Source organism: Pyrus communis, chromosome 15 (assembly GCF_041283825.1).
Source record: "Pyrus communis isolate YQ-2024b chromosome 15, ASM4128382v1, whole genome shotgun sequence".
NCBI classification, from domain to species: domain Eukaryota; kingdom Viridiplantae; phylum Streptophyta; class Magnoliopsida; order Rosales; family Rosaceae; genus Pyrus; species Pyrus communis.
Window position 1 is genome coordinate 31,755,743 of NC_142579.1, and position 18,603 is coordinate 31,774,345.

At 39.7% G+C, this 18,603-nt stretch overlaps 3 protein-coding genes across 3 annotated transcripts; all 3 read left to right on the forward strand.

Annotated features, from left to right (window-relative positions):
- The first annotated feature begins 3,461 nt into the window (after nucleotides 1–3,461).
- LOC137717245 (zinc finger CCCH domain-containing protein 39-like) lies at nucleotides 3,462–6,087 on the forward strand. The gene is made up of 2 exons (XM_068456549.2): nucleotides 3,462–4,827; nucleotides 5,567–6,087. Exons 1-2 carry the CDS (start codon nucleotides 4,059–4,061, stop codon nucleotides 5,818–5,820), a joined length of 1,023 nt encoding a protein of 340 aa, XP_068312650.1. The 5' UTR covers nucleotides 3,462–4,058; the 3' UTR covers nucleotides 5,821–6,087.
- A 66-nt stretch (nucleotides 6,088–6,153) lies between these two features.
- On the forward strand, nucleotides 6,154–8,684 carry LOC137709345 (nudix hydrolase 19, chloroplastic). Its single transcript, XM_068448433.2, has 7 exons — nucleotides 6,154–6,327; nucleotides 6,505–7,140; nucleotides 7,356–7,496; nucleotides 7,580–7,684; nucleotides 7,800–7,899; nucleotides 8,007–8,099; nucleotides 8,300–8,684. Exons 2-7 carry the CDS (start codon nucleotides 6,652–6,654, stop codon nucleotides 8,584–8,586), a joined length of 1,215 nt encoding a protein of 404 aa, XP_068304534.1. The 5' UTR covers nucleotides 6,154–6,327; nucleotides 6,505–6,651; the 3' UTR covers nucleotides 8,587–8,684.
- A 7,029-nt stretch (nucleotides 8,685–15,713) lies between these two features.
- LOC137742642 (nudix hydrolase 19, chloroplastic) lies at nucleotides 15,714–18,165 on the forward strand. The gene is made up of 6 exons (XM_068482567.2): nucleotides 15,714–16,479; nucleotides 16,695–16,835; nucleotides 16,919–17,023; nucleotides 17,145–17,244; nucleotides 17,354–17,446; nucleotides 17,637–18,165. The coding sequence occupies exons 1-6, from the start codon at nucleotides 15,874–15,876 to the stop codon at nucleotides 17,921–17,923; spliced, it is 1,332 nt and encodes a 443-aa protein (XP_068338668.1). The 5' UTR covers nucleotides 15,714–15,873; the 3' UTR covers nucleotides 17,924–18,165.
- Nucleotides 18,166–18,603: the final 438 nt, after the last annotated feature.

The following is an 18,603-nucleotide window of genomic DNA, read 5'->3' on the forward strand; positions in this document are numbered from 1 at the left end:
TGCATTAACTTTCATGCCCTTGCTGCACTGCAATTCCATGCTTTTAATTTCATATGGGGTTTTGACTCAGTTTAAAAGTCTGAAACTTCATGCTATTTTCTTGATTTATTTTTCTGTAGTTTAAGGCCTCATTACAACTAAAATTAGACCCTAATTTAAAATTCCTAAAATATAAACGGAATGACTACGTGCAAAATACAACTAAAATATGCAACGTAATTAGTCTTTGTTATTTTGGTCTAAGGTAATGAAATTTTCTACAAAAAAATGTGCATAAAATTGTAAATGTAGATTACAAGTCATGATGGATTGTGTGTACTTTACACCTGAATTCAAAACCCCATCTTCTTAGGGTGTAGTTTTATAATATCAGAATATTAAAAAAGAAAACAAGTAAAGATGATATAAAAGCTAACAACGATTTTCATTTTCAATGTTTTTAAAAAACGATTTTAGAAAAAAAAATGTTGTTGAAACCAATCTTTAGTAAGAATACAAATTAATCTTGTAAAAGTATTTGAAGTGCTTTATGCAAGAAACACATAACTGATGCTTATTGATTCTTGCAGTAATTGCTTTTGGAACCCAAAAATATTTATTCTAAAAGTGTTTTCAATCATTTAAAAACACTTCTCAAACGAGCTTGGAAAATTTGTTAAATGATCAAACTTCAAATTTAATTGTTGTGCTTGTCAAAATTAATATTAACCATATTGTGATTTAAAATTAATATTATAACGGTTGAATATTGATGACATAGAGATTGTTGAAACCAAATTCACGCACCACCATGCGTAAAGAAGATGCACAAACTCAACTACATGTATAAGAGTAAACGAACGTAAGACAAATTTAGCACTGATGGGGTACCGCCCAAAGGTTCCCCGACGATCAAGTTAGTAAGCAATTTATGAGACTCAAGTAGTGGGCAAGAGAACAGAGTATCTCATAATTGCTTTTACCATAGATGATTCCTAGATGGGTGCATTTAATATTTATACTAGTCGAGAGGGATCTTTTAAAGTGTGAAAACAGTATTGAACCAGGAGAATCCAAGAGAATATCTAGGAGTAGATGTAGTGTCCTCTTAGGAATGATTATTTGCGTCGCACGCCAATTCCTAGATTATAGGAATCTCTAAGAATATAGAAAACTTATCTGAGTCCCAATTAGATCAGGTTTCGTATCTTGTAGAACAAGAATGATCAATCCAGCGAAGACGGTAGACTCCGCCTACTTTTCCGGAACACAATTGGCCCGTTTGAGCAGTTTAATCTAATTGGAGCTTGAGTTTATGACCGGACTTCTAGGTTATTCGTGTTTCAATCCGACCAAGAAAAATCAAGGTGCCACATCGATTAAACTTTATTTTGGCACTTAGAGTTGGTTCATGTTTAGCAGGGGAAAAACGTTGTGGCAGATGATCTTGCCGGTTGAAGTTATAATATGAATCATGGGTGCCATTATTTTGAAAATCCACCTAAATGGATTAGAACTCATTTATTTGATGATATGATCGAAATCTCTAGGACTCAAGCTCCTTATAATAATTTATTGATCTAGGTTTGCGGTGATCTATCCCTTGTCTAAATTTTATATTAATGAAAGTTTTATTGTCAATCAAAAGATGATGAAAAGACATTTTGTGACAACCCGTCCTGGATTTTACAAAACAAAAAGGTATTTTTGACCTTAAATGGTGTGCCCAAGAGGCCCACCCCTGATTTTGACTCCCTCGACTCCCCCTCCTTAGCTGCCATGTGGCAATTCCTTAGCCCCCTTCTTCTCTCCTCCTCATCCCGAGCTCACATTTTCTTTCTCACTCTTGAATCTCTCTCCCTCTCTCTGATTTGCTCACAACCCCTGCACACACCCATTTGGAGACAAACGACGAGGAGACGACACCGTGCACCACCACCCTCGACCACCTCCTTGACCCTCCCGGCATCCCCGACGAGCAAAAAGAAGAAAACCCAGCTTCGACAAACCCTGGGGCTTTCGAGACAAAACCCGGCCACCTCATAGCGAGTTTCATGTGCATTTATTATGGTGTTTCCTTCTTTGCTAGTTTGCGTGGCTCTTTGACAACGAAGTCTCTATGAGTGGGCCCTTTCTAAAATGCATGTTTTAATAATAGAAATGCATACATGAAAAGCATGATTTAATGGTTACGTTTTATGAAACGTTTTATATGTAAATTGGATTTACAATATGTGATTATCATGTTTTACTGAGAATATTTTGGAATACCATATTTTATCGAACTTATGTTCTTTGTAATATGATGGATGACTATATACTATTTATGAACATGTTTTTACACTTCTTTGTAGTATATATGATGGATGACTATATGCTATGAAGATGTTTTTGAGATATATGGATTTATGTTGGAAATAGTATATTTAATGTTTTGTGCGTATCTAGTGGTCACTGGTCGGGCTTCGAGCCGAGAAAGATATATGTAGATGGCTTCGGGCTGAGGGAGATATATGTAGATGGCTTTGAACCGAGAGATATATGCATTGGCTTTGGGCCAAGAAATATAGTGCCTATGGGCGATTTGATACCACTACTTAGCATACTATATATGATGTATGTTTTATGAAGGTTTTATGGCATGCTAGGGTTTCGGAAAACTTATTACATATTATACTATTGAGTTTTTATAAAACTTTGGGGATTAGTATGTTGATAACTTTTTCAGTATTATATATATATATATATATATATCAACTTGGTCCACTCATGTTTGTTTTGCGCCCCCTCAAGACTTAGAATTGAGGCATACAATCCCGGCTTCAAGGCATTTTTACATCGGCATCTTCGAGTCTTCTCGGTGTAGGACCCACTCCTTTGCTCATTTAATTTTATATTATTTCCTTTTAGTGTTCTGAATTAGTTGTATGCTTTGAACACGTTCCTCATTTGCATATTAATTATACTTAAATTTATAAGTCTTATTTATTTTCATTGGTTCTCATGCACACTATTATGGCTTCGTCACCTTCAGGTGTCGACCAGCACATGCTTACTCTGGTGTTCGGGGAATATCAGAATCGGACATGTCACATTTTATCTTGTGTCACAAAATAAAGTTGTGAACAATAAATTAATTTTGCACAAACAAAACTTTATAGTTATTTTTAAAAAATAAAACCACAAACTCATCCTCATTTTCACGTTCTGTTTATCTTTCTCTCTCTATTTCTCTTTTTCTTTTTTTTCTTTTAAAAAAAAAAAAAAAAATCTATTTTGGCTAATTTCCCTCACCAAAAGAAAAAGCTAAAGCAAAAAATGGAAAAAGGAAAGAGAAAGTGAAAACCCAGGAAGACACACGTGGAAAGACAAAGGTGGATGGCCCACAAAATTAGTAGTCCCCGCAGGTGACGTAACCAACCCTCCTCCGTACGTGCATTTATAAAAGGTTAAACAAAAATTTACTGCAGCCGTGACTACCACTTAGCCAAGTCAATCCCTGTCAGTTTTTCACCCCGAAATCGCAGGGTTTTGGGACGCGTTTAGGGGTTTAAGGCCGTCTTACACAACTCTTCGCCCACTCAGTAGTCGTGGGTGGGACTCAGAGAGACAGTAGTGCTCCCCTTCTCAAATTAGGGTTTTTTGGCGGCTAGGTTTTGACTAAATCCCAATTACAATTTGATTTCTCTGCAAATCCTATTGCTTCCAGGCTTTATGCGTTCCCTGTCCTTTGATATAAAAGTTCATTTCTCCAACTCCAATTTGGTTTTTTAGCCCCAGTTATCCTCTGGGTGTCTTGATCAAATTTGACACTCCAAGTTGTGAACTTTGATCATCCCTCTCATCAGGGTTGGTGGGTTTGTGAATAAATTTGGGATTTTGCACAGGTTTTGTGATTTGGGTTTTCTTGAATTGGAATCTGCCTGTTGATCTGATTGTGTTATCTGGTGCAGTTCTTTGATTCGTGCTTGCTATCATACATTGAATTTGTATAGGATTTGTTGGGGGATTGAATGTTTTGATCTTTATTTGATCGGTTTACAGAGGAAAGTTTCCGCTCTAGAGTAGTTTTCTGAGGTATGAATTTTTCTGATCACTCACAATTTAGGCCACCGCAAACGCCTTACAATGGCGGTGGCAGTGACGTGGTTAATTGCTGGCCGCCTGCGTTTTCAATGAACAATGATGACCAGCATTCACAGGTTGAGCAGCAACCTTTTAAAAGGGCTAGGAATTCTGACGAACGCCAATCGAATCCGATGCCATACCCGCCGATGAACTATAGGGTTCAGCAGCCGAGTGCCCCAGTTAACAAGGGAGCAAGCAACATTTTCTATAAGACCCGTTTGTGTGTAAATTTTAAATCCGGAATGTGTAGGAATGGTGAGAATTGTAACTATGCACATGGCATTGAAGATATCCGCCATCCCCCGCCCAATTGGCAAGAACTTGTTTCCATACGTGATGAGGATCGGCCATTGTCTGGTAATTGGGATGATGATCAGAAAATAATCCACAGGATGAAGCTGTGCAAGAAGTTTTATAATGGTGAGGAGTGTCCTTATGGAGATAGGTGTAACTTTCTTCATGAAGATCCATCAAAGTTTAGGGATGATTCGGGTAGGTTTAGGGAGAACACAGCAATAAGCATTGGAATTACAGGAGCACCAGTGGCTCATGGGAGTGGCTCTAATCCTCCTGAGGAAAATAGGCTTGTAAACGCGGGTATGGATGCTTCCCGGGGAAATGTGAAGCCAGTGTATTGGAAGACAAAGTTATGCAATAAGTGGGAGACAACGGGTAAATGCCCCTTCAGCGAGAAATGTCACTTTGCTCACGGGCTAACAGGTTCTCAGTGCTTGTGCTTGGTATCTTAAATTAACAGTTATCATTATGCTTGCTTCTCTGCTTAGTATGATCAATTTTAATATCAAATCTATGTTAGACTTTAAATTTAGGCTAACAATCGTATTTGTAACTGAATCATTGTTAGCTTTTGCAATAGGAGTCCTGGCATTTTACTGCAATTTGTAGACGAGGTTAGAGGAGCAATGGTGCTATTACTTAAAGCATGTAGGTTTCGTTTTGAATGACACATAAGCTGACTGGCAATGTTGTTTCATAGATTGAAATTATTCCGAATACAGTGAAATTATTCCGAATACAGCGTAACGGAGGTTCCTTTGTAAATAGATGTTTCGGGTAATTATTCCATTTCATTTCAAAGGAAACTGTTTCGGTCATGCGTGCATTTCTTTGATTCTTATTTCAAGGCCTATGCACGAGTGTATTGTGTGGTTGTTGGTGTGATTTTGAACTTTGGTATTCCTAATGCCTACTCTGGAAATTGTATATTTTGTCGTGTACTCGGTATATATGTTAACAAGCAATCTATGGCTGTGTAGCGTTTATTTGTTTTATACGAATGGCATGTCATTAGATGATTAGGGATTTCTTTTAAGATGTTTGTGTATCGAGTTTGTTTGTAAATGTTGAGGAAGGTGATTAAAGAGAAGGTTAAAAAAAATGTGGGAACTGCCCTTTTGATGCTAATACTGGTTTTCTAATATTGAACTTTTGATTTCAGAGTTGCAAGCGCCCGGTGGACGTACCGTTGAGGCAGAATTTCTGAATACCCCTCCCCTTCCGATACCCCAAGTTGTTGCTGCTGTCAACTCATCCGCAACTGCAATAGCAGCACTTCCTGCTTTAAACAACGATGGGGGGCAGAGGAAGAAGGGCATGCTAAAATGGAAGGGGTCCAAGAAGATCAATCGCATATACGCTGACTGGCTTGATGATGTTCCGCTGGTGCACCAGCACAACTTAGTCGAGAGCTAAATTTGAGTTCAAGCTCTTTTCTCGGAGGCATTTTCGAGTTGGTTCAAGAATTCCAGAGTGCTGGTGCCAAGTTTCGAAAGTTTTGATGTTGAGGATAATTTGATTACGGCGTTTGATCATTGTCTGTTGGTCAGGTCTATAGGTTTCTGGTTCTTGTTATTTATAGTATTGGTTCCTCTATCCTCCATAGAGATTGTTCTAATAATGTTGCAAAAACTAGCTCTTGTTTTTTGAAAGATCAAATAAAGCTTTTATGTTCAATTTCCATTCTCCTAATCTCTTTTATAAAGAAAACTCTTAAGTTTGTACGCCTAGATGTGAATTCTCAGGGGACAACTATAAGTTTATAACTCTTATGTTCAATTTTGCTTCTCTCAGTCTCACTTTACGAAGAAAAGGAGTTACCAAGTTCTCATGTGACCAAAAATAGCATATCACGCGCCATAAGTTGCTAAAGGCACTTGTGCGTCTCAATCAGTGACAGTTGTCATCACTCCAGCCTCCTTAGTAGGAGAAATTTTTAGGAATGCTGGGTACATCAAAAAATTTTGGTGTACCCTCACTCATTATGGTGGACCCTACCCTCACTTATTTTTCAATAAATAAATAAAATCAAATTCTAATGAGTGAGGGTACACCAAAATTTCTTGGTGTACCCGGCACTCCTAAAAATTTCTCCCTTAGTAGTTTGTCACCACCCACCTACGTTCGCTTTCCTTCTCTCTCCTCTCTTCGTCCACTCACCTCCTTTCTTTCTGTACAGAGTCCGCTCTCCACACCCTGACCAGACGAGCTCTTTCTTCCCCCGCCGCGGCCGCAGCCACCGCCACCATGTCCATAAACATCCAGTCCCACGCCTTCGCTGGCAATCCTCTGCTATCCAAGACCCCAAATCCCAGCGACCCGTTTTCACCATCCCAAGCCCTCGAGACCCTCAAGACCCAACTTTTGGAAGGGGCCCAATTGGTCTCTTCCCTCAGCTTCAAGGTTCTGCCCTTCAGAAGGGGCAGTCCTTTAGCCTCCTCCAGCCGTGGGGCCGGCGATTCCGCGCCAAATTGTCATCTGGGTTGGATCAGTTTGTCTGAGTGTAAAGGTTTCCTGGCCAATTGTGGGGTTCAACTGAGTGGAGAGTCGCTGGTTTATCTGGGTTCTCGGCCCGAAGACGATGTCGTTTATTGGGCAATTGATGTTTCTGCTGAGAGTAACTTGGTTACTGAATTGGGTAGCAAGCAATTGTGTTTTGTTGAGCTGAGGACGCTTATGATGGCTACTGATTGGGCTGATGCTCGAGCTATGGGGGAGCTGGCTATTGCTGGACATGTAAGTGCTTCTGCTCAAAAGTGCTTAAGAATGCCTAATATTTTAAAACTGACATGTTAGTGAGATCAAGTTCTTTGACTTGCAATGCGAATGTCTTTGGTATGTCTAGTGAATTAACCAATTGAAGTTTTTTATTTCTGTGCACCGTTTGTGTGGTGATCTCAATCAGTTCTGGAAATAGTTTAAGATATGTTGAATGATTTTGGTTTGATCAGGCCAGGGCTTTGCTAGATTGGCATAGTATAACACAATTTTGTGGACATTGTGGAGAAAAAACAGTCCCCAAGGAAGCCGGTAGGCGGAAGCAATGTTCGAGTGAGCTGTGCCGAAAGCGGGTGTACCCTCGTGTTGATCCGGTATAATTGTGCTTGTGAGTTTCCATTTCAAGCATTGGTTCAATCTCTTGTATAGTTGTCTCATACATTTGCCCTTTGAACAGGTTGTCATAATGTTAGTCATTGATAGAGAGAATGACCGTGCTTTATTAAGTAGACAGTCTCGATATGTACCTCGAATGTGGAGCTGCTTAGCTGGTTTTATAGAGGTAAGCTCTATGGGATATATCACTCATTCTTAACTCTTAATAGTTTTAGTATTACCACTCACTTTCGGGAGTTCAGTAACAGTTTAATTAGTTTCGATCCTTTTGTTGTCCTTAGCCAGGAGAAAGCTTAGAAGAAGCAGTGAGGAGAGAAACGTGGGAGGAGACCAGAATTGAAGTAGGAGAAGTTGTCTATCATAGCTCTCAGCCATGGCCTGGTATAAACTTTGTGTATGTGTTGTTTACAGATTATTGTACACCCCATATGGGTTTCTTTCTTTGTTTTATGTTGATTGATTGAGTTTCTGTTTTGGTTTGTTTCCAGTTGGACCAAGTAGCATGCCGTGCCAGTTGATGGTTGGCTTTTTGGCATATGCAAAGTCACTTGAAATAAGTGTGGACAAGGAAGAGTTGGAAGGTACCCACTAAATTAGCCTATGTTTACGATTTTATTGGACCTTCGATCACGTTTCCCCTTTTATGTTTCCCGTGGAAAAACTGCAAGAATGTAGTACTTATGCGAGGCATTGCATCTGATAGTCATAAAAGCAACGTTGTACGCAGCCGATCAGATGAATTTCTAATGTTTATTTCTCCTTAAAATTTTTGTTTAACTAGATGCTCAGTGGCACAGTAGAGAAGATGTAAAGAGAGCTTTGGCATTTGCTGAGTACAAGAAGGCACAGAGTACGGTGGCATCAAAGGTAGAACAGATGTGCAAAGGAGTAGAGAAGGAGCAGCGCTTGTCTGCCGACTTCAATGTTGAAAGTGGTGAACTCGCCTCCATGTGTATACGCGGGCCATTTTCAATTGCCCATCACCTTATCTCTTCATGGGCCTATCAGGATGCAACCGATGGTGCCGCAGCTCTAAAACAATCTAGCGGCTCTACTTGGAATTTGTAGCATCGTTCAATTCTTTTCATCCGTACTCCAAATTCCCGGACTACTAGTCTTTCGATAATCAAATAAGCTCGGATATATGTTGACCCTTGCCCATTTTATCGTCGACCTAGCCAAAGCGATCCATGGGGTCGATACATTTCTTAAGAAGAAGATTGTTTAGAGGCAGAACGGCCTGCCACTCGTCTGAAACAATGATTACGGTGTTCACCGCCCTCACCAGCAGGACCTGGACTGCAATTCTTGACGGGTTTCGTGCCCCCTCCGTGTCCCGTATTTTTATCGCTTTCAATTGTCAGGAATCACCACATGCTTCATGGTTTGTGTGTCAGGGTACCACAACCTCAAAGCCCTGTTCATAGCCATGAGACCAGAAAAACGTTTTCGCCGCTGACTTAAAACGTAAGTGAAGTTTTCGATGAAAATCGGAATTGGTATCTTCCAGAGATTTTCTTGACTTTGTAGCAAGAAAGTAACAATAAATTAACAAAATTGACTTTGTAGCTTTTCTTGGTAAAAACCAGCCATCTAAGAGAATACCTTTATCATCATAGCTAGCAGGGCTGCTACAAAGATTTTTGAGGTTCGGAACGACGTAAAAAAATGTGCTCTCATGTCATATAAAAAAAATATTTGTTTTCATATGTAAAACATCGATAAAATTATATTTAGAAAAACATTTCAAACTCAATAATTTATAAATACCGAATAATTAATTTATTTTGTATCAAGAGAAGGGAACTAAAAAACTTCAGGCTTTCAAGTAGATAGAATATGGGTTTTGTTTTCCATCTGAACTTTTAAAGCGTTTTTGTATAAATCGTGAGTTGTTTTTTCTTATTTACTAACCTCGTCAATATAAGACTAAAAAAATATTAATGTTTTTGAGTTTTTAAGGATATGTATAAGTAATGAATGAACACTAAATAAAACCTTTTGATGACATGTAATATTATTTGCAAATTTGGTCTAAAAATTTAGTCTACACATTATTTTTTGTTGAAGATTAGACTTGAATTGGAACATATATTTAAAAATAGCAATCCACATAGCTACTAGCTAGTAAATAAATTAACAACCAAACAAAAATTTGTAAAAATTGAAAAAAATAAACATGTACATAGCATTTTGAACTTAGGACCTCTCGTTAATTTTAACCAACAATAACCATTGTTTCTAATTAAACTTCTTGATCATTTAGCCAAATTTTATAAATTTATATTGTTATGAAAAGAAATTTGTAAAAATTGGAATGTAAATAAGCACACATGGTGTTTTGAATCTAAGACCACTTCATTCATTTTAAACAACAAAACCACCAATTCTAGTTAAATTTCTTTGTCACTAAACCAAATTTTATAATTTATACTCTTATAAAAACATAAATATATCACCCTAATAATTTTAGTGCCCCCAATTTTTTTGGGCCCCGAACGGTCGTCCTACCCGCACTGGGCCTAGGCCGGCCTGATAGCTAGAGACAAGGACATTGCATCAAAGGTTCTCAATTAGGTTTCATGGGCTGTGATGAAGCAAAACTTCTCCTTAAAGAGATGGCGAGTGATATAGCATTGGAAGAAATTAAGATGCAAATGGTCCCATTTTGGGTCCAGATGAAAGAGGTCCCTATGTATCTTAGCTCTTATGAGAATGCATAGCAAATTGCGGGAAAAATCGAGGAAGTCTTGGTGGTGGAGGACTTGGCACATGCTAGGGGTTTTCCTTAGGGCAAGGGTGATGGTTGATACCACAAACCCATTACCAGCTGGATGTTGGTTGGCCAAGCAGGAGGATCGAGACTCATGGGTGGAATTCCGCTATGAAATACTGCAGAACTTTTGTTACAAATGTGGGAGAATCGGACACGAAAGTGCTGAATGCTCTTTTCAACCAAACACGAATAGTGTCACAGGATATGGTGATTGGACGTAAACGAAGATGGTTCGGGATGTGCAGGAGATTACCAGACCGTTCAAATAGGAGGGGAGGGAAAGGGAAGGGGAAAAAAAAAAAAAAAAAAAAAAAAAAGGAGAGAATCATACTCCCTATAAATAACACATGAGAATATCTATCAAACTGATTAACGTCAAAATTTCAGAGTCTGTCAAATGATTCACTACTACTTTACACCATACTGCGTGAGAATGCACCTTTAACAACCCTCTCAGGCATATCCAACCTGATAGAATGATATGGAAAGGCCCGTATAATGTTGTTCAAATGTACTAAATTAACCATTAAAAATGCACTTTATTATCCCTGTTCCGGAAGAACATTGCTGAATTTTAGAGATATTTGAGATAATCAATATCATGTTGAAACCACTGAAGAAAATGGTTCTGAATTTCTTTGTATCACTTCCTACGAATATGGCCGGAACCATATTCACAAGAAGCTGGAATGTCTCCCGAATAGGTTGTACATAACAACCATTTGAGCCGTAGAGACAACCACGTGGTCGGCCCTAAGGCTAGGTTCCAGGACACTTTATTGCTTTGGCATGATCGAATGAGACACCCAGGACGAGATATGATGTGTCATATCCTTAAAGCATTTCATGGGCATCACTTGAAATCTTATCTCGATTATCTGCTTTGCAAAGTATGCTCCTTGGGAAAGTTGAACATTCAACCTTCAATTGCAAAGATTATTCACGACCCCCCTAAATTTCTTCAGAGATTCAAGAGGATATTTGTGGACCTATCCAACCAACGTACAGACCATTTAGATACTTTATATGATGTTGGTTGATGCATCGACACGATGGTTATATGTTTGCTTATTGTCCACACGCAATGCTGCATTTGCGAAACTCCTAGCACAAATTATTAAGCTTATGGCTCACCACCTTGATTATCCAATCAAGTCAATTCGATTGATAATACTAGAAAGTTTATATCACAAACATTTGACGATTATTGCATGTCTATTAGGATTGAAGTTGAACATCATGTACCCCATGTTCACACCCAAAATAGCCTGGCAAAAGCTTTCATAAAACGCCTTCAAATGATAGCTCGGAGTTTGGTTATGAGAACCAATTTGTCGGTATCTGCCTAAGGCTATACAATATTGCACGCAGCTATGTTGATCCGCCTGAGGCCCACCGCTACCCAACCTCATTCACCGTTATAGTTGGTTACTGGATATGAGCCTGACGTCTCACATTTACATGTGTTTGGGTGCGTAGTCTGTGTGCCAATAGTGCCGCCACTACATACCAAAAAAGGTCCTTATAAAAAAATGGGAATCTATGTCGGTTATGATTCGCCATCAATTATACGCTACTTAGAGCCCATGACAGGAGATCTCTTTACCACACGCTTTGCAGATTGTCACTTCGATGAGACAGTTTTCCCATCCTTAGAGGGAGATAAAATTACTAATGTTTCTGTAGAACACCGTGAATTGTTGTTGATTACTCCCACTATGTTTCATTTAGATCATCGCACACCTTAGTCTGAAACTGAAGTACGACGCATTTTAGATCTTCAGAGCATTGCTCAAAGCATGCCAAATGTTTTTACTGATCTTGCGAAGGTGATGAGATCACATATACCCGCTGCAAATGCACTTGCAATGATGGATGTACTGATCGTATGCCGTAACACCACCATGGAAGGCTGAATGGTTCCCGAGGGTGGGGTGGCCACACCTCTTACATGGGAATGTATAATGGCGGCTAGCCAATCACCTGCTCCTACGCTGAAGCGTGGCAGGCTTCACCGTTCAAAGGATTCACAACCCCGAAAGAGGAAAACGACACAAATTAGTGACCCTAGTCTGAATCTGATCATTGCTTACTCATCCATTCCAACGCATGAGGTTATTCTAGATTAAGGTGATGTTTTAGATGAAACATACCGGCCTCCCGAGAATCGTGAGATTTCAGTCTATTGTGCCATATTGGATGAGGTTTGGAATCGAAATGAGATGAAAGTCGATGATGCATTCGCGTATACCGTTGCTTCTGACATTATGTTTAGTGATGACATTGAACCACGCTCCGTTGATGAATGTCGACGTAGAACAGATTGATCAAATTGGAAACAAACAATGTAGGTCGAACTTGATTCATTCGTGAAACGAAAGGTGTTTGGGCCTATAGCTCCTACTCCATCACATGTGAAACATGTGGGTTACAAATGGGTTTTCGAGATGAAGTGTAATGAGAAGAATGAAATAGTGTGATACAAAGAACGCCTCGTAGCGCAAGGTTTCTCTCAACGCCCTGGGATTTATTACAAGGAGATGTATTCCCCTATAATGGACGACATAACGTTCCATTTCCTTATCAGTTTGGTAGTTTCCGAAAAGTTGAATATGCAGCTTATGGACGTGATAATCGCGTATCTTTATGGGGATCTAGATACAGAAATGTATATGAAAGTTCTAGAATGACTTCCATTGATTGGTTCAAATAGTTCTAGACCACGGAACACTCTCTCAATTAGATTGAGAATGTCACTCTACCGATTGAAACAATCCGGGCGGATGGGTATAACTATCTGAGTGAGCATTTGACAAGTCAAGGTTATGTGAACAATGAACTATGCCCATGCGTATTCATTAAGAAGTCACATTCTGGATTTGCAATCATTACAGTTTATGTCGACGATATGAACCTCATCGGAACTCTTGCAAAGCTTGATGAAATTGCCAAGTACTTGAAATCGGAATTTGAGATGAAAGATCGTGGGAAAAATTGATATTGTCTTTGCCTGGAAATCGAGCATTGTTCGGATGAAATACTAGTACATTAATCGAACTATACCTAGAATGTGTTGCGACGTTTTAATGAGGATAAAAAGAAGCCTTCGAGTACTCCTATGGTCGTTCGGACTCTAGATGCTAAACGAGATCCCTTCCGTCTGAATGATGATGATGAAGAGATTTTGGAGCCTAAAGTTCCATAACTAAGTGCAATTGGTGCTTTATTGTACTTGGCTCAATGCACTAGACCCGATATCTCCTTCGCTGTTAATCTTTTGGATAGATACAGCAATGCGCCTACATACAGACACTGGAATGGTGTTAAAGACATTTTCCGCTACCTTAAGGGTACAATGGATTTGGGCTTGTTCTACAACCCACAAATCCTCGAGAGGAGCCGCTGCCCCCCTCAATCATCGAGTTGATTCACGCCTTGTTAGTTACGCATATGTTGGTTATCTATCTAATCCATATAGGGCACGTTCTCAAACGGGTTATGTCTTTATCGTTGGAGACACTGCTATATCTTAGAGGTCTACCAAGCAAACACTAGTTGCGACTTCTTCGAACCATATTGAGATTCTCGCCCTGCATGAAGGCTCACGAAAGTGCTTTTGGTTGAGAGCAGTTATGGAACATATTCGAAGCACTAATGGTCTTTTTTCCATTGTTGACCTTCTTACGACGATCTTTGAAGACAATGCAACATGTATCGAGCTGTTAAAGAAGGGATACATCAAAGGAGGCAACACCAAGCACATAGCACCGAAATTCTTTTATTTTTACCAGCAACACCAGCATCAGAACATCTAAGTCAAGCAAATCCGTTCACAGGACAACCTAGCCGACCTCCTCACGAAGTCATTACCGAAGTCTATTTTTCAAAAGCTCGTCCAAGGAATTGGTATGCGTACATTATCTGAATTGAATTGCTTATAGTTCTCTTATTCATAAGTTATGTCTAACTCATGAGGAGTATCCTGAAGCATACTCATTTAAACTTAATGTACTCTTTTTCCTACGATTATGAGCATTTTTTCCACTGAGTTTTTGTTACCTAACGAGGTTTTAACGAGGCACCCATCTTAGGATGATCATACTCCATTGAGTTCACTACTTTCGTCCTGTTTAACGTTTGTTTTAGACATTATGCATACTTCTCACTTTTCTCCTTAGTCTATGGGTTTTCCACATGCCTTGGGTTTTACCATAGCGAGGTTTTGTGAGTTTTACTACCAATGCATACGTACTTACTTGTCTTTGAGACTCGTGTTCACCCATTATGCTGAAGACTTCATCAATTGTTCTACCTCATCTGCTGAAGATCTAATGCAATGTTTTGTTTGAGTATTTACACACTCAAGGGGGAATGTTACAGTCCTATCGGATAATGAATGTGATTGTGTAAATCCTGGTATATCTAGGAGTATCTAGTTTATTCCTATTAGGAGTTGATTATCTATTAAGAGATGTAATCCTAAAAGGTAAGGATTCTACCCATCCTACTACTATAAATAAAGGCATAAGGGGGTGATACAACACACACCTCAGAATTAAACTCTCTCATTCTCTCTTGTTGCCACCGGCCTCCTTTCTCTCTATTCCTTAGATAGCTCAATTAAATAGGCCTACGACACTATTGTTTTTATTTAATTATAAAAAGACATTAATGACCGTGAATAAAGCTTTTATGTTCAATTTCCATTTTCCTAGTTTTTTTTTTTTTTTTTTTTTTTTTTTTTAACAATCGATATTATCTACACTGAGAGGAGATGGGTGGGCTCAAACTCATAATGGGCTAACAATAATATGGCTCAAATTCGCCTTTGGCGAGAATTGAACTTAAAACCTTTTACTTACAAGTGAAGATGAATACCACTAGATTATAATGACATGTTATAAAGAAAACTCTAAGTTTGTGCACCCAGAAGTGAACTCCCAATGGACAACAAGCCTGAAGGCCTCGACCCCCGAAAGAAAACTATAAATTTATAACTCTTATGTTCAATTTCCCTTCTCCCAATCTCACTTATGAAGAAAAGGAGTTATCAAGTTCTCATGTGACCAAAAATAGCATATCACGTGCCATAAGTTGCTAAAGGCAAATGAAATATTATTATGATAATGTAAATATTTTATACCACTTTAAATAGGATGACTCAACTATTAGCATTCAATCTAGTGTTGTTATATTCACCTATCAGTGAACTCTCATATTTAACTTGTTTTAATGACGGGTTTGATATTTAATTTAAAAAAATAATTTAATGACAACTTAAATTCGAATACCTTTCTGAAAAATGTAACCGACTTAACTCATATTTACGAAAAATAAGCTCATTCTCTTCAAATTACTGGGAGGGCCCGAAGAAGGGGTCCGGTCCAAATATTGAAGGCTTCTGTTTACCACTTGGGCTGTCTGTAAATTGCACTTGTGTGTGGCCTCACGGCACCGGGCACCGGCAGCTGTGCGTCTCAATCGGTGACAGTTGTCATCACTCCAGCCTCCTTAGTCACCACCTACCTCCGTTCGCTTTCCTTCTCTCTCCTCTAAAACCGCCACCACGCAATGGAAGCATGGTCAGGCTCTATCTCCTCTCTTCTTCCACTCACCTCCTTTCTTTCTGTAGAAAATCCACTCTCCACACCCTGACCAGACGAGCTCTTTCTTCCACCTCCACCGCCGCCGCCACCATGTCCATAAGCCTCCAGTCCCACGCCTTCGCTGGCAATCCTCTGCTATCCAAGACCCCAAATCCCAGCGACCCGTTTTCACCATCCCAAGCCCTCGAGACCCTTAAGACCCAACTTTTGGAAGGGGCCCAATTGCCCTCTTCCCTCGGCTTCAAGGTTCTGCCCTTCAGAAAGGGCAGGCCTTTAGCCTCCTCAAGCGTTGGGGCCGGCGATTCCGCGCCAAATTGGCATCTGGGTTGGATCAGTTTGTCTGAGTGTAAAGGTTTCCTGGCCAATTGTGGGGTTCAGCTGAGTGGAGAGTCGCTGGTTTATCTGGGTTCTCGGCCCGAAGACGATGTCGTTTATTGGGCAATTGATGTTTCTGCTGAGAGTAACTTGGTTACTGAATTGGGTAGCAAGCAATTGTGTTTTGTTGAGCTGAGGACGCTTATGGTGGCTACTGATTGGGCTGATGCTCGAGCTATGGGGGAGTTGGCAATTGCTGGACATGTAAGTGCTTCTGCTCAAAAGTGCTTAAGAATGCCTAATATTTTAAAATTGACATGTTAGTGAGATCAAGTTCTTTGAATTGCAATGCGAATGTCTTTGGTATGTTTAGTGAATGAACCTATTGAAGTTTTTTATTGCCGTGCACCAGTTGTATGATGGTCTCAATCGGTTTTGGAAATGGTTTAAGATATGTTGAATGATTTTGGTGTGATCAGGCCAGGGCTTTGCTAGAATGGCATAGTATATCACAGTTTTGTGGACATTGTGGAGAAAAAACAGTCCCCAAGGAAGCTGGGAGGCGGAAGCAATGTTCTAGTGAGCAGTGCAGAAAGCGGGTCTACCCTCGTGTTGACCCGGTATGGTTGTACTAGTGAGTTTCCATTTCAAGCATTGGTTCAACCTCTTGTTTAGTTTTCCCATACCTTTACCTTTTGAACAGGTTGTCATAATGTTAGTCATTGATAGAGAGAATGACCGTGCTCTATTAAGTAGACAGTTTCGATTTGTACCTCGAATGTGGAGCTGCTTAGCTGGTTTTATAGAGGTAAGCTTTATGGGATATATCACTCTTTGTTAACACTTAATAGTTTTAATATCAGTATCAATGCTCACTTTCGGGAGTTCCGTAACAGTTTAACTAGTTTCGATCCTTTTGTTGTCCTTAGCCAGGAGAAAGCTTAGAAGAAGCAGTGAGGAGAGAAACGTGGGAGGAGACCGGAATTGAAGTAGGAGAAGTTGTCTATCATAGCTCTCAGCCATGGCCTGGTATTAACTTTGTGTATGTGTGTTGTCTACAGATTATTGTACATCCCATATGGATTTCTTTCTTTGTTTTATGTTGATTGATTGAGTTCCTGTTTTGGTTTGTTTCCAGTTGGACCAAGTAGCATGCCGTGCCAGTTGATGGTTGGGTTTTTTGCATATGCAAAGTCACTTGAAATAAATGTGGACAAGGAAGAGTTGGAAGGTACCCACTAAATTAGCCTATATTTACAATTTTATTGGACCTTCGATCATGTTTCCCCTTTGCTCTGTCCTGAAATTTACGTTTCCCGTGAAAAAACTGTAAGAATATAGTACTTATGCGAGGCATTGCATCTGATACGATCAGATGAATTTCTAATATTTTTTTCTCCTGAAAATTTTTGTTTAACTAGATGCTCAGTGGCACAGCAGAGAAGATGTGAAGAGAGCCTTGACATTTGCCGAGTACAAGAAGGCACAGAGAACGGCGGCATCAAGGGTAGAACAGATGTGCAAAGGAGTAGAGAAAGAGCAGAGCTTGTCTGCCGACTTCAATGTTGAAAGTGGCGAACTCGCCTCCATGTTTATACCCGGGCCATTTGCAATTGCCCATCACCTTATCTCTTCATGGGCCTATCAGGATGGAACCGATGGTGCCGCAGCTCTAAAACAATCTAGTGGTTCTACTTCGAATTTGTAGCATGGTTCAATTCTTTTCATCCGTACTCCAAATAGTCTTTCGATAATCAAATAAGCTCAGATATATGTTGATTTGGATGCTGCAGGGTTATGGATGTTTGAATTTTCTTCTTCTTCAAGATTCACATCATTCGATCATTGTAAAAGTTTATTGTTCAATTTTTATTTGATGACATTTTGGCTGTCCACTTGTAACTCATAAATCTGAGTATATATATTTCAAACCAGAAGTTGATTTTACAAGAGGTTTCATCTGAGTTGATTTAAAGATTGCTAATATCTTCAGAAAAGAAGAGAAATATGGCACAAAGCCACCCAGATTATGTACATTTTATTTAGCCATGTTTGCTCCGATCTCTTATCCACCGTTGCCGGTGACCGTTGCCCATTTTATCGTTGACCTAGCCAAAGCGAACCATGGGATCGATACATTTCTTAAGAAGAAGATTGTCCGGAGGCAGACCGCCCTGCAACTCCTCTGAAACAATGATCGCGGCGTTCACCGCCCTCACCAGCAGGACCTGGACTGCAATTCTTGACGGGGTTTCGTGCCCCCTCCATGTCCCGTATTTTTATCTCTTTCAATTGCCGGAATCAACACATGCTCCATGTTTTGTGTGTCAGGGTACCACAACCTCAAACCCCCGTTCATTGCCATGGGACTAGAAAAACGTTTTCGCC

Coding starts and splice junctions, on each gene's coding strand:
- LOC137709345 (XM_068448433.2), top strand. CDS start 6,652: ATGTCCATAAACATCCAGTCCCACGCCTTCGCTGGCAATCCTCTGCTA. Junction 7,900..8,006: donor TAGCTCTCAGCCATGGCCTG/GTATAAACTTTG, acceptor GTTTGTTTCCAG/TTGGACCAAGTAGCATGCCG. Junction 8,100..8,299: donor GGACAAGGAAGAGTTGGAAG/GTACCCACTAAA, acceptor TTGTTTAACTAG/ATGCTCAGTGGCACAGTAGA.
- LOC137717245 (XM_068456549.2), top strand. CDS start 4,059: ATGAATTTTTCTGATCACTCACAATTTAGGCCACCGCAAACGCCTTAC. Junction 4,828..5,566: donor CTTTGCTCACGGGCTAACAG/GTTCTCAGTGCT, acceptor TTTTGATTTCAG/AGTTGCAAGCGCCCGGTGGA.
- LOC137742642 (XM_068482567.2), top strand. CDS start 15,874: ATGGTCAGGCTCTATCTCCTCTCTTCTTCCACTCACCTCCTTTCTTTC. Junction 16,480..16,694: donor AGTTGGCAATTGCTGGACAT/GTAAGTGCTTCT, acceptor TGGTGTGATCAG/GCCAGGGCTTTGCTAGAATG. Junction 17,447..17,636: donor GGACAAGGAAGAGTTGGAAG/GTACCCACTAAA, acceptor TTGTTTAACTAG/ATGCTCAGTGGCACAGCAGA.